This window comes from Xiphias gladius, chromosome 8 (assembly GCF_016859285.1).
Source record: "Xiphias gladius isolate SHS-SW01 ecotype Sanya breed wild chromosome 8, ASM1685928v1, whole genome shotgun sequence".
Lineage (NCBI taxonomy): Eukaryota > Metazoa > Chordata > Actinopteri > Istiophoriformes > Xiphiidae > Xiphias > Xiphias gladius.
The window spans coordinates 19,627,551-19,642,134 of record NC_053407.1 but is presented as its reverse complement, the minus strand read 5'-3'; the positions used below and the strand labels follow the sequence as shown (position 1 = coordinate 19,642,134).

At 41.8% G+C, this 14,584-nt stretch overlaps 1 protein-coding gene across 1 annotated transcript; it reads left to right on the top strand.

The window, feature by feature from the left end:
- On the top strand, positions 1–14,584 carry LOC120793521 (protogenin B-like). Its single transcript, XM_040133668.1, has 19 exons — positions 1–67; positions 811–1,110; positions 4,144–4,288; positions 4,451–4,584; positions 4,688–4,984; positions 5,244–5,403; positions 5,552–5,799; positions 6,418–6,582; positions 6,877–7,182; positions 8,125–8,310; positions 10,229–10,324; positions 10,436–10,622; positions 10,855–10,982; positions 11,148–11,318; positions 11,847–12,029; positions 13,510–13,633; positions 13,749–13,887; positions 13,968–14,075; positions 14,171–14,584. The coding sequence occupies exons 1-19, from the start codon at positions 1–3 to the stop codon at positions 14,582–14,584; spliced, it is 3,558 nt and encodes a 1,185-aa protein (XP_039989602.1).

Genomic DNA, 14,584 nt, shown 5'->3' with positions numbered 1-14,584 from the left:
ATGGCGAAGTTTAAGATGAAAGTCTACCAGCGCTGGCTGCTTTTTGTTTTGTTTCTTCCTTTATCAGGTAAGTGTCCCGTTTTTATCTCTGATGTTGTGTTATTGTCGTTGTTAAAAAGTGTGCTGACCTGATTTGCGGTCCGCGGACGGAAAGTCGACCGCCTACATATCGTTAGCTACGAAAGAGACATATATATATATATATATATATATATATATATATATATATATATATATATATATATATATATATATCTGTGTGTGTGTGTGTGTGTGTGTGTATATAACTGTTTTTTTTTAAAGAGAACATTGTTTTGTTTTTTTTCGGACCGCATTGATTAAAGGGAGATAACAGGACAGGCTGCTTCACTTTAACCGCGTTCTTTCTATGAGTCCAGTGCTTCTCTGTCATTACGTCGGTCAAGCTGCGTCGCTTCGGATGCTCACAAAACTTCATGTCTGATGTTTATGACAGGCAGCAAATATTGAAGCACCATACCTCATTGTTTCTGAGAGATAAATGTTTCTCTTTTCTAAAAACAGGATAGCACAATACACATTAACTGATACAGCTGCTATTACTTTAACATTTGTGTCATACAGTATGTCTAAGAAATTAGTGTTTGTCTGTAAAATCATTCTGTGAGGTGTGTTTTTTTTTCCAATTTTTTCCTTTAACAGCAACTTATTTCTCCCTAATACCCCTGTAGGGCACAATATTTCAGGCTATCCATGTGCAGCCGTCTGTAGTCTTCCACTACTCAGAACCATAACGAACTCTCTACTAATGTTCCCATTGTTTTCCTCCAGGTGTTTTATGTTTCAGCGAGTTGTCCTTCATCACAGAGCCCAGTGATGTTACGGTACTACCAAAGGACCCCGCTGTCTTGGACTGTCAGGCTCACGGGCAGCCTCCAGTTACCATCAAGTGGCTAAAGAATGGAGTTCGGTTGGCGGAGAGTGAGCACGTACAGTTTCTGCCCAACGGCTCCTTGTATATACCAAAGATAAAGCATACCAAGGAGGATTCAGATGAAGGATTCTACCAGTGCCTCTCCCAGAACAGATACGGAGCTATCCTAAGCCAAAGATCACATCTGACTATCGCCAGTAAGTATGGAGCTCAGAGTGAAAGGAATTCTCCGGGGCTAGCTCGGGCTTTATTGCTGTTTTGCACAGTCGGGACCAAAATGAAATGGCTTAAACTTGTTGGTGATATCCACTTGGTAGTGTCAACATGCAGGCATTAGAATAGCAAGTTCATGGGTTATTAACCTGGAGATGGGAAGCACATGTACCCCACCCCTCTCTTTTTTTTCTTTACTGAGTAAAAACTTCTAAAGACTGGGTTTCCATGTTATTGGAAGTTGTTGAGACTTTGCCATGCTTGAGTTTAAAGCTGTCAGTCCAGTTATAGGAACATTTTAAGAGACTGTTAAAGATAGATGGAGAGTCAATCTAAAACCTCATAAATACTCCATAAATAGGCAGCCCTGCGTCTGAGTACACTATCTCTTCCTTGTTTTGTGGAAAAGTACCAAGTGCACATGTATGAAAGTGCTCAGGAAACATTGGCAAAAAGTGAGAAATTAGCCTTGTCTCTCTCACATGCTATAGGGATTTCATTGTCACTGTAGACTATGGCCCTGTAATTGCTGAATGGTCTGCTACACAGAGGAATCTCTGAAAGGCCATTTGCCTTTTAGCCTTTGTTTGGAGTGCCCCTGACTGCCCCAGAAGAAAAGGCTAGGTTTTCAGGGCATTTGTTTGTCCACATATCAGTGGACAGGACAGCTGTGTCTATTCACTGGGTCTGGTCTACCATGGCCACTTTTCACAGGTCTTGGAAGGGATATCCCGTGACTGGTGTCATGGAAACTAGCATGGCCTTCTGACATATACTGATTTTGACAATGACACTGAAGATAGAAAATTTTCGGGCAACGTGTCCTAATACTCAACATTACAAAATGAACTAGATACAACGAAGAGATCTATAAATACAGAAATACAAACAGGAAAATAAATCTTAGTGGCTTTTTTTCACACCAATTCTCTGACAACCTTGTTGGGACTGTTGCAAATCTGTTGAAGAAAAAAAAGTCTGCTATCAGATGACCACATAGAAATCTTCAAATGTCGAGTTTGATCTGGCATCCAGCCTTTGTCAGTGAAAGGGTTAAAGGTTTTTGGTCAGCTGTAGGCGGGGACTGGAGGATGGGCCTGCTCTGTGCACCCCTTCTGTCCAGAGGTCCCGGGGGTCAGGGGTCACCAGGGAAAGGCTTTGTGATGTCACGGGCCTGCTCTGCCTGAGCTGCCCTGCTGTTCTTTCTCCCAACCCACAATTCCTTTTCACTGGATCGGTCCCTCTGTTGCCCTGTCAAGCAGAGCCCTTTTGTTAAAGAAAGGCCAGTTTGTCATGTGATTGAACGGGCCTGATATTCCACTGTGAATAATTTTGGTCCTTTCAAAACATGTTTACATCCAGGAAGGGTTTTCCTTGCAGTCCTAGGACTACATCACCAGTTTCGGTACCTCATAGATTTACAGATGTCATATATTTCTTACAATATTTGCATAATAAGTACATTTGTGCTTTGCTGTTAAAATTTTTTTTTGCTACTATATCATTTGGTAGAGGATATAAACAACATAAGAATCACAAGGTTCACATTTTTGGAAAAAAATGGTAAACTGACTTCGATCCGGCGCCCAGTTTGGGCTAAAATTGAATGGACAGGGGGTTGAAGCGAACTTTGACCTCTTTAGAGAAACCTTTGTGCTGTTTGACCTAGACATTGATTTGTTCTTTACAACAGAGGTGACCAAATTAGCGCATCAGTCTGTGCAGGCCACGCCCACCATCTACATCTCTGATCCGAGTAAGAGGGAAGATGGTCGTCTATCTCTTAGATAAACGTAAACAACATATTGTTTTTAACTTCTTACCAGGTGCTGAGGACTTTTCATGCTGCTCACCAGTCAGGCATGCTGTCAGGAGCCAGAATAGGTGGATAATTCCAGATATTACTGACCTTTGGAAGATAATTAAATGTATTTTGGCATAGGGTTTGGTTTGGTTTACTTACAAACAAACCACAAAGGATCATCATTTCTGATTCTGGTTTTGGGCTAACCCCCTAATGCACTTCAAATAAGCAGGGTTACCAGTTTATCTATGTAATATTGATGAGATTAGGCTTTAAATTAAAGGATTGCTATTTAATTTGGATCTCCCAAAGCCCATGATTTATATGTGGAGTTTCAGTGGGAGAACAGGTTATTGATTTTCTTTAACATGATATTGACTTCCTTCCTGTGAGTGAGGGGGAAGGGAGAGAGTTATCACCTTAATGAATGAAGGTCATTGGTCATATCTTATGGTGTGCTTCAGATTAATGCAGATTGGGGGTTGCTTATTTGCGGTGATTATTGAAAGCCCTTTTGAATGCACAAAAACAGAATGTGACTCAGCCAATTGTGCACAGCTGTTTAGTTATTGTATCACAAGTATTTTTATACTCAGTCAGTGTCCTAATATCGGGTTCTAAGTAAACACGTTTACATATGTCGGACGTAACACTGACTAAATTGGAATATTTTGCCTTTATGTCTTGTGTTGTCCCTGACTTCTGCAACAAATAGGTTGACTTTTGTATTACAACATTATTTTAGATATTTTCTATTCCTAGTGGTTGCTTGCAGCTCTTTTTATGCAAAGTGAATTGATTAGTTTTTATCTATAACAATGTATCATTCAGTGTCATTTCTCAGTTGATCCATTGATCGGAACAGCTGGTCAGTATGGGACTTCATCTGCACAAAAGCAAGATCATGGTGTCTTACAGGGATTAATTCCTCTTCATAGAATCAGTTCACATCCATCAAATCTAGGGCTTTGCAAGCATGATGTATAATGTTTTACCAAAAGTGGAAGAAATTGCTATATTAAGTGTGTGACCATCACAAGTAACTGCAAAATAAATTTGTGTAAATAATCATGTAAAATCTCTAATTCAATATCTAATTCACTATTAAAACAAATGCCCATTAATGGCCCAATAAGTGAATAAGGAAGGTTTTAGTTGAAATTTTCTACTGCTGATACTTCCGGCTGTGAACCTTATTTATTTTTTTCCCCAGGTATCTCAGAGTTTGTGTTGCATCCTGTGCCTATGGTGGTGACCGAGGGGTCAGTGGCACGATTCTCCTGTATAGTCACCTCCAGCCCTCCTGCAACCATCACCTGGGAGCTCAACCAAAGCCCATTACCACTACAGACAGACAGGTACCTGCAGACACGCCTTGAGTCATTTTAGACACCGTCGTACAGGTGTCCCCGTATAATAAACTTTATTTTGTCATATATTTGCAGCCCATGGGGGTTTTTAGGTTGCCAAATTCTGTTGCAGTCCAGTTTAACGTAATGTTACCCTTTGTGTGTTTGTAGAATTACGGTTTTGCCAAACGGAGTACTTCAGATTCACAATGTGCAATTGGAAGATGCTGGACAGTATCGATGTGTGGCAACTAACATCGGGAGCCGTTTAAAGAGTAGAGAGGCCGTGCTTACAGTCAACCAAGGTAAAGAGACTGCATCTGATTAAACATCATGCTGGACATTAAACCGCCATACTGTTTAGACAACTCTGAATTTATTTTTCAATATTTTCCTTTTCTTCTAAAGGTGTAGGTGCTAAACCACTGCAGAGGCCCAGAATCATTGCTGGACCTCAGAATGTCACAGTTTCTCTTCACCAGACTGTGGTGCTGGAGTGTGTGGCCAAAGGCAACCCCTGGCCCATCATCTCCTGGAGCCGTGCCGACAGTAAACCCATTGATGTGTACAATGCCAAAGTGCTGGGCAATGGGAACCTGGTTATTACTGATGTCAGTTCCAAGCACAGTGGAGTCTACCTCTGCAGGGCCACCACCCCTGGAACCCGCAACTACACTATTGCTGCAGCCAACCTCACAGTTCTAGGTACTGTATGCTCTTAAGTAGTTATTCCACGTAGGTCCTCACATCACATCTTCCGCCTGTTTCTTGTATTCCATATTCCAAAACACAACAAAAGCTTTTTGCAGATTTTAACTCATTTTTATAACCATAAAATTAGTCAGTGTCTGCTTGTAGAGAAACTGTTAGGTGCAAGATGCCAAACAGTTAGTGGTTTGTGAGTCAGTAAATGGTAAAGAATAGACTGTGTTTTTATGACTTTCCTCTCGCACGTCTCTTTCAGAGCCACCATCCATTGTCGAGAGGCCTGAGAGCCAGACCCGTCCAAGAGCAGGCACTGCTAGGTTTATGTGCCAAGCAGAGGGAGTGCCCCCGCCACGCATCAGCTGGCTCAAGAATGGAGAAGAGGTTCACTTAAATGGAAGGATTAAAATGTATAACAGGTACTGTACAACAGAAGTAGCGGCCATAATCAAACGTAGCTTAGTACCATGAAAACAAACTTCCCTAAACGGATTAAAATTAAATGTCTTGAAGTAACTTTTCTATGTTTCGTTCTTATTGTTATTATTTTTCTGTATTGGTTCACAGTAAATTGGTGATTACCCAGATCATCCCTGAGGATGATGCCATCTATCAATGCATGGCAGAGAGTGAACAGGGTTCTGTGCTGTCCTTGGCTCGCCTTATTGTTGTCATGTCCGAGGACAGGCCCAGTGCACCGAGAAATATCCATGCTGAGACCATCTCAAGCTCTGCCATCTTACTGGCCTGGGAGAGACCACTCTACAATGCAGACAAAGTCATTGCCTACTCTATTCATTACATGAGGGCTGAAGGTGAGGCCAAGTGGAAGAACCAGTTTATTATGTTTCAGGTTTTGCATTTGAGCTAAAAAAAAAAAAAAAATCAGCTGTGACCTGGGAGGGATAAAGGTGTGAGTAGATGCAAGAAGACAGTCAACCACAATTAGCAATCTCACTCTCTCACGTGATCAACTTTCCTTGGTGAAGGCCATCTGTTGATGCTGCACAGAGCAGAGGTCAAGGAGGACTGAGAATGGCAACTTCACTGAAATAACAACAGGCTTAGCCAGCCCATTGTCCACTCACCGGCTCATTCTGCTTGCAGTTAAAGGGACAGGGTGGCGTTTTGAAAGCCTCATAATCTTGCAAACTAGTAATGTAAGGAAATATTTAACTTTAACCATTGAATTGATAGTTAACTAACTCAATTAAGTCGAGTCTGCCTTTGTAGTTGACTTTGCTTTAAGTGGCCTGGAAGCAGTTATGTTGTAGTGCCTAGCATTGCACATGTTTATAGAAAGGATGAGTGACATTCAGAAACTAAGAGGATCAAGCCTTTCATAACACTGTCTGTTTACATGGTACATGCTTGACAACCTTGGTTAATCTTAACCTATTTCCTAACATGCTTTCTCATCTGTTGCATGTCAGGGCTAAACAACGAAGAATACCAAGTTGTTATTGGCAACGACACGACCAGTTATATCATTGATGACCTTGAGCCAGCTCGAAACTACAGCTTTTACATTGTGGCTTATATGCCAATGGGAGCCAGTCGTATGTCCGACCAAGTCAGTCAACATACCCTGGAGGATGGTAAGCAAAGAGCGTTGAGACTCCCAGCATTCCTTGTAATAAATCACTTTGGTAGTTAAGCTAACATGCATGCAAGTGATGTGTGTACAGAGCACATTTTGAGTGGAAATAAGGGGGATGGGTATGCTGTTGTTAGCACAATTTTCTTGTATATTCTACTCACTAACAGCAAATTTGTGTGGATAATAGATAGAAATTTTACAGTCTAGCTTTTTGCAAGCAAGTTTGTATTTTGAAGAAATCCATCACCACATTAGTGTCAAGGATATTTGTGATATCCTTGTCTTTCCGCAGTGCCTTTGCGTACCCCAGAGCTAAGTCTGACCAGCCACAGCTCAACAGACATCCAGGTGAGGTGGCAGCCGCTGCCTGCCAAGGTGAGCCGTGGTCGGGTGTCTGCATACAGACTATCTTACCGCACAGCTGCAGACAACACTGTCACCTCTGTGGAGCTACCTCAGAACAGCACCGAATATCTGCTGGAGGGCCTGCATTCTGACACCATCTATCTGCTCCGTATGGCCGCAGCCACCCGTGTGGGCTGGTGTGAGCCTTCAGCATGGACCTCGCACCGTACACCTAAGACCTCCAGCAACAAAGGTAAACCTGCTGAAGGCTGAAACGGAAATGCCAAGATATTTTCAGTGCTGGTAATATAAAGCCGTATGTGATATTTTTCTATGCAATCACCTATAGAGGTTTTTTTTTTGCCACTTATTTTTTTCATTTCTTGCTAAGTTTTCATGCATGTTTGAATGTATTTAATTGGGTCAAAAGCAGAGTTTTTCATTTGAGTAAGAAAAAAGTACATAAAGTACATGTTATACAAAAAGAACATGTTATAGAGTATAGAGTAGAGAATCAAGTGGTGGCAGATTGGTAACTGGATGTCCTTTTGCTTTTGTCATATCAGTACTCTGCTGCTCTTAGAATACCAGGAGGCTCACTAGAGCTCATGCAGAGTGGTTGGCTTATTACTAGAGTTTGCTCTTGTAGCATTGTCCGACGGTCTTTGTGTTGGTTACCCAGGAACCTTTGCCCTCCGCTGTCAGTGATGTTAGAGCGGCCTCAGTCACGGGTCATAAAGAGAGGGCCTCAGGCGTCTATGTGGGGGAAAGAATAGCCTCTTTTCATGGCCTGGTGTGTTGGGGGAGGATGTTTGTCCACCAAAGCTGGATTTCTTGTTTTCAGAAGTTTAGTTATATATTTAGGTGTAGATGTAGATCACAGAGAATATTAAACATTTTTGATTTGAGGATAATGTGCAAATTGGTACAAAGCCAATTGAATATTTAGAGTCATTTTCTTCCAGAAAGCAACTGAATTATAACTAACACCTGAAACTCTCAATATGAACTGGGTCTTCTGAAAAACCATTGTCTTAATAAGTGGATGTTCCATCTATCTATCTTTTTTCTATAACCAGTATCCTGTTGTTTTTTGTTTTTCAGGGGTTTAGTCTTCAGTTTTGCTCAGTAAAATGCTAAATATGAGTGTTTATTGATCCCACGTCTGCTGTCTCTAACACCCCCGCCCCTATAGTGCCTTCAGCCCCTATTCTTCAACTTGAGCCGCTTAACTGCACCTCCATTGTGGCACGCTGGCAAACATCCCCAGGATCTGTGGCTGTCCAGGGTTACCGGCTGTGTTACCATGAGGAAGGCCAACCAGAGCAGCCCAACATCCAACTGCAGGCTAAAGCCCATACCTACACCATCAGTGGCCTTGGTGAGTCATGCACTTGTTATAGCTGTCTGGTTGTGGGGTCACAGGATAGTGGAGTGAATGAAAAACATAGAAGATTATATTTGACTGTGTTAGTGCATTTCCACCATCTAGACCTCTGTTTGGGTGTGGAGACAACAGAGAGTGACCAATAGCTTCTCACTCAAATGGGTCTCTTTTGCACTGCCCAATTTAATTCAATGGGCAGTTAGATTTTCACCCTCTATCCTGGCTGACCCCTCTTGCCTAACCAGAGGCCCACTCCGGTTGGGCTGCAGTATTGTGTGAGATCAGGCTCCAAGGGTTAGAGGTCAGGGACCAGATGTCCCTCCCACCACCGGTTTCCCATCCTGCAGCTTGCATAATTACCCCTGGCCATTGTGTTGTATCCAGGGCCAGACATGCCCTGTAAGACTGGTCACTACCCCCCTTCAGCTGGACACTGGAGCACACAAACAAAGACCCCTGGGATTGGCCAGAGCTGGACTGAGCCACTGACCTCTGGCCATGAGACAGCAGTCTTGGATTAGGACCCCACACCCACTGGTCGTCTGCGCTGTCCATGTGAATAACCCACAGCAAACTATCTGCAATATAAACCAGGGCCACACTGATCAAAAGTATATCATTTTGTCTGATGTGAGCCTTCAAGCACAGTTTGGTTCCAACTCAGTTTATACCCAAAAAGTTGAAATGGAAATGGGTAGATTGTTAGTAACTGTTTTTAACTTAAATGTTTTTGTAGTAATTACTTGCTAGAAATGTAAAACCTTCTTATTATGGTTCTATATTGACAGTTTCACAAACCACCGTCATTGGTTCCATATTCCATAATATCACAGTTCTCAATGTAACTTCTGTTTTGGAGCCATGTTTGCTCCAAGTTGAAGGCTATAACACAAGGCCAGTAGGAAGAATGTGAAAGGGGAAACAAAAGGGGCCCAGCTCCTATCCCAAAGTCCTGCGCCCAGATTCCTTCTGTTCTATCTTGGCCTGACCTCGTGACCCCAGTCAACCCCCCCCCCCTCTCCAGTCCCATGGGTCTAGGATCCAAGCAGCTGAACATTGCCCCTGGCCCAGCCCCCACAACAGGCCTGGACACACCGCCTTCACTGGTCAATACCCATACGCTGACCTTTCACACTGGAGGCATAAAGCAAATCTTAACACTCCCTAAAAATGTCCTGATTTAGGAGCTGAGGCAATTGTAGTTTTTCCAGTTAAAACACAAAATTTGATGCATATTTTCCAACCCCTAGACCTCATTGATCTCTCCGATGTCTTTTAGTCAGTCCGTGATACAGCCCTGTGTCCATCATTATTGTAAGCATACAATACAAACAAGATCATATTTTACCTGGTTCATCTCTGTTATTCCCCTCAAAGTTAATGATTTGTTTGTGTTACGTGTAAGGCACAACATAGTACTAATATGGTTTTATTGTTGTAAAATCTTTATAGGCTTTGAAAGGGGAAAAGACGATATCATTTTTTATAATTTTCATAGAGCTTATTGATCATGCCACCATATTTACTGGGCCTTAGGGCTGGTTTATCTTTCACATGCTCCTTACACATGACAACACATGATAAATGGGAGGTTGTTGTGACTCAGGAGACCATGCATTGTTCATGCATGGGGGATGGCCAGTTATGACCTACAAACTTCCCCTCCTGCAGCTAATTGTCAAAGTGTCTCTTTGCCTTTTTTCAAATAGATGCTGCTCTATTTGTTAACCATCACTTTTGCTATTTTAATCGTGATCTTTCAGGCTTTGGCATTATTAACAAAGTTATTTGGCCCCTATTGGATTATTAATTTGAAAGAAGCTGCTCTGCGCTATTATTGTAATGTGAGTTTGAGCAACCCTCTGTTGTAGTTGTAGTTACAAATTTTTTAATTTGATTATTTCTAATCCAGATCCAAGGAGAAAGTATCATGTCAAGATTCTGGCTGTCAGTCAAGCTGGAGATGGCTATCAGACAGACCAAACAGTTAGTACTCCGGGATGTGTGTGTAAGTACATTTCTCTATTTGTTTATTTCACTTGCAATATAAAATTGAATAGAATGTTTTTCTCAAAGTGAGAAATGTGACAAAAAAATACATTTTGTTTGCATCATTCAGCGGCTAGAGACCAACTGGCAGCAGCCCCTCCACCTCCAGATCACGTGACTGTCTCGGCTAGCAATTCATCAGCAGTGTCCCTGCGTTGGAGCCGTCCTGCTTTCCCCTCTGGAAAGGCTGTTAGCTATACGGTCCGCTGTACACCTGTGGGCACCCACAACGCCTCTGCCATACGCTACATACAAACGTAAGCAGAGAAGCAAAAAACAGTTTGGTATTTTGGCAGATAAAGCCTCCAAAACATCTTTTTGGTGTGGTTGCGTTAGTACTTACGTTATGTTACACTGAATGTTTGCAAATATTTTTAATGACGATATAGGAATATAAGTTTAGTTTACAATTGTACATTTCATACAGTAAGTAGCTCTGGATTACTCCCTCCTAGATGCCCATCATGTAAGAATGTTGTTTGTTCACAGTACCAAACAGAGCCTGATGGTTCAGAATTTGGATCCAAACACCCACTATGAGTTTGTTGTGCGTCTCCATGTGGACCAGATGTCGAGTCCCTGGAGTTCTGTTGTCTACAATCGAACCCTGCCGGCAGGTAACAAATTGGACGTTACTGTAACATCATTTTGTCATGATTATGTTGCTTTCTGTGTATCCCGCTACTTCCTCTAGGGTGCAGACTCAAATCAGATCATTTCATATTTCTCAGTAAACTCCACTGTTAGCGTTGTTTATAATGCATGTGATTTTCTGTGTGCAGCGCCTAGCCAACCACCTGCAGGAGTCCGTGTAACTTTGATCGAGGATGACACTGCTCTGTTGTCCTGGAGGGAGCCCACAGAGCCCAATGTAATGGTTACACACTATACCATCCTGTACGCTTCCCAGAAAGCCTGGATGGCTGGTCGCTGGCAAATAATGCAGAGGGAGGGTGAGTGGTACACTGGATCACGTTATCTGTAGTGACAGTGATGCGGAAAGTATTCCCAGCACCACCTCTTACAAACACCTACTTTATCGTCGTGATGTTGTAATTTTATAAAGATACGCACAACAGAACATTACATAGAAATATAGTGAAAATGATGAAGGAATGGCACATGAAAGAATTAAAAAATTCTTTGAAGTAAATAATAAAGAAAGTAACCACTGAATATACCCAAAGTGCCTTTATCCCTCGTTGTATGAGTTTGTGAGTGTTTTAGGCAATTTTTACAAAATAAGAACATTGTGTTACCAGGAAGCATTTCAATACATCTTACTTTGCTGAAAGTTATTCATCTAAAATACCTACGAAATGTTAGGTGTATCCCCAACCACAGAGGGACATACTCTGACCACCAGTTATAGTGGGTTGTCTATCACCTGAACTCTGCAGCTTCAGGTGCAACAATAAGTGCACCAGTATCAGTTTTCTGAACTTCTAATCCTTACTATCTGATTCTTTTGCCGTTGACAGGAAGCCATACGATGGCCCTGCTGGAGAAGCTGGAGCCGGGGAATGTCTACCTGGTGAAGATCTCTGCCTCCAATCAGGTTGGTGACGGGCCCTTCTCTAACATCGTGGAGCTGGCATTGAAGCGCGGAAACACTCACCGCAGCAAGAACCCCAGGCATTCTGACAGCTTCCCAGACACAACATGTAAGCATCATGAAACACTGCAGCATACATATTATTAATATATGAAAGTAAAGCTATACTCTGGTGTTAGTGTTCTTCACTTGACATGAAATGGTATGAATTTTCTACGTGGAGCTCTTCAGGCTGTACTGTAATATTATGGTTGTGATGCCACTTAGGCTCCATTTGAGTCTATCTTTATTTAGTCTATGTATGTTTTGTTGACAAAACTGCATTTTGTTGTTTATTTGCTGTACATATCCAGAAAGCCTGCGATTCTGACACTAGTGTGGGTTTATAATCATTAGTTAAAAAGGGTCTGTGAATGAAGGTTCCTCTCTGGTAGGAAACAAACCACTAGGAGGTGTAGGTTAGCAACACTTATTAGCCCTGATCATTAATAAACAAAAGAGTGGTTCCTTGTAGGCACAGTAGAGCACAAAGTTTTACGATATTTTTTTTGTTTTTTGTTTTTAATTTTTGGATGTTAAATTTCAATTTCAGTTAAGTTTAAATCAAATTTCAAGTTAGACCGATTTTTTTTGTTTTGTTTGTTTATTTAAATTGTTTCTTGTTTTAGTTATAGTATTCTCACATGTAAGGTGGGAATATGGAGAAGCTCCGTGTTTTTTCTGATAAAAGCACAGTGTACTGTTTGACGTGCTTCTAGTCCTGCACACAGTGTTGATTGTGAACTGCTAACAACAATGCTGCCCTACAAAGGCAGATAGCAGTAACTACGGAAGCAATGAAGCTGAGAAAAAAAGGGTTTAAAGTTTTCTGGCCAGCTGCCAAACTTGGTAACACATAGAAAAGTTAAAAGTAAAGCCCTCTTTTTTTTTGTCTTTTTAGGCTATTATTTTGATCACAAAAATCATTGGCATCGAACCTAACCCTAAAACTATCTTTAAAAAATGGAGATAATGCATTCCGCTGCAGTATCAACCAACAAAATGTGTTCTTTCAGCTTTCTTGTCCATTTTTACTGCTTCGCCTAGAAAAATAAACTTTAATTTGATTATTTTGCGTTCACAGATTTTAGGAATTTTTTGTATCTCTTTTTGCTAGGTGTCCATTGTTGTTAATATTCATATTGGAATCAATACAGTACATTTAGTTTTGTAGTTGACAGAGGTCTATGACAGAGTGCATTAAGCGCGACGGTGGCTTCTGGAGACCACAGGGTGTAGTAACTACAGCGTGGGCAGCAATAGTAAGCCATAATGCAGTAGGCATAATGATTTTATATATAGTAAAAGATATGTCAAGACATAAAATTCTGGTCTTACTCAAGTTTGTTCAAACATGTAGCTACTGCATTTTGCCTTGTAGGGTAGAATACATAAATGTGAAGTTTTGTTAAACAGCGCTCTCTAGGGGGACAGTATTAACTTACATTGTCCTTTAATGTTATCTTTCCACTGTATCTTAATTGTTTTTCATAAGTGTAGCTGATGTGTAAGTATTTCCCACCTGAAACACTGTGCTGTTTATCTTCCAGTGTTCTCTGATGGTCTCTACCACATAGACCAGAGGTCTATGACAGGGATCATTGTTGGTGTGAGCATTGCCTTGTCCTGTATTGTTATGTGTGCCTTGATCCTCATCAGCAAGGGCCGACCAAGGTACTGATTACAATCATTTGGAATCGTTAAAACCAGCTCACAATTTTATTATAAAACATAATCAATGGGATTTGTATGCCATTTGTTTACATCCTTATCTTTGTATGACTAATAGAAAATCCTCCAGTCACAAAGTCATTGCTGTAGGAGCTGATGAAGGTCCACGTGCTGGTGTGTCTCTGCACAATGAACACCATACAGAGAATGTCGAGGCCCTCATACCCATGATAAATGGTCACTTTTTAGATGCCAAGGTAAGCGAAACAAAACATGTGTACATGAGTAAGTGAGCTTCTGGTGATGTCCTGCTCAGGCATGTTTTCATATATTCTAGGGTGGATCTAATATGGTCATAAATAGGGTCGGTCCAGTCAGCAACAAGAATCAAAGCAAGAGGTGGCTGCTCTTCAAGAGGGAGATCAGGAATCCAGCTGAAAGAGATGTGAGTGATGTGACATTATTCCGGTCAGTCAGCCTTCTATTCAATCAGATTTCTTTTTATTATAATTTCTATCCCATCATCTTTTATCTCCCCAGGTGGAGAGGAGAGCCAGCTTGTATGAGGCCGGCAAAACCGTTCTGAGGTATGAGGAGCATTTAGGCTCAGCACCCCTGCCGCCTTCTTCCCGGGAGATCATCTATGGACCACTTCACTCGGAGAGCTCTCATACCAGTGAGGGCAGCCAAGAGACGGGAGACTCTGGACATTACTCCAACGAAGAAAGCAATGAAGAGATGAGCAACCCTTCAAGAAGCCAGAGATCCAGACCAGAATCTTTTGAGCCGGACGATGGCACCACTGTCGCTGAGCTGAAGCAGTCTTTCGAAGTGGAAAATGAGCAAATGCTGACTCATCCCCTCCATCACCCCGCCCCTGATGCTTCCCGGCTCGGCTGCACCTCGGAGGTCTCTCATCCTGCCTTGCAAACGTCCCAAGCAGCCGGATCCTGA

Excerpts from the sequence above, each read along its gene's own strand:
- LOC120793521 (XM_040133668.1), top strand. The coding sequence starts at position 1 with ATGGCGAAGTTTAAGATGAAAGTCTACCAGCGCTGGCTGCTTTTTGTT. Across the intron at positions 5,800-6,417 it reads TCATTACATGAGGGCTGAAG|GGCTAAACAACGAAGAATAC; the intron begins GTGAGGCCAAGT and ends GTTGCATGTCAG. Across the intron at positions 6,583-6,876 it reads TCAACATACCCTGGAGGATG|TGCCTTTGCGTACCCCAGAG; the intron begins GTAAGCAAAGAG and ends GTCTTTCCGCAG.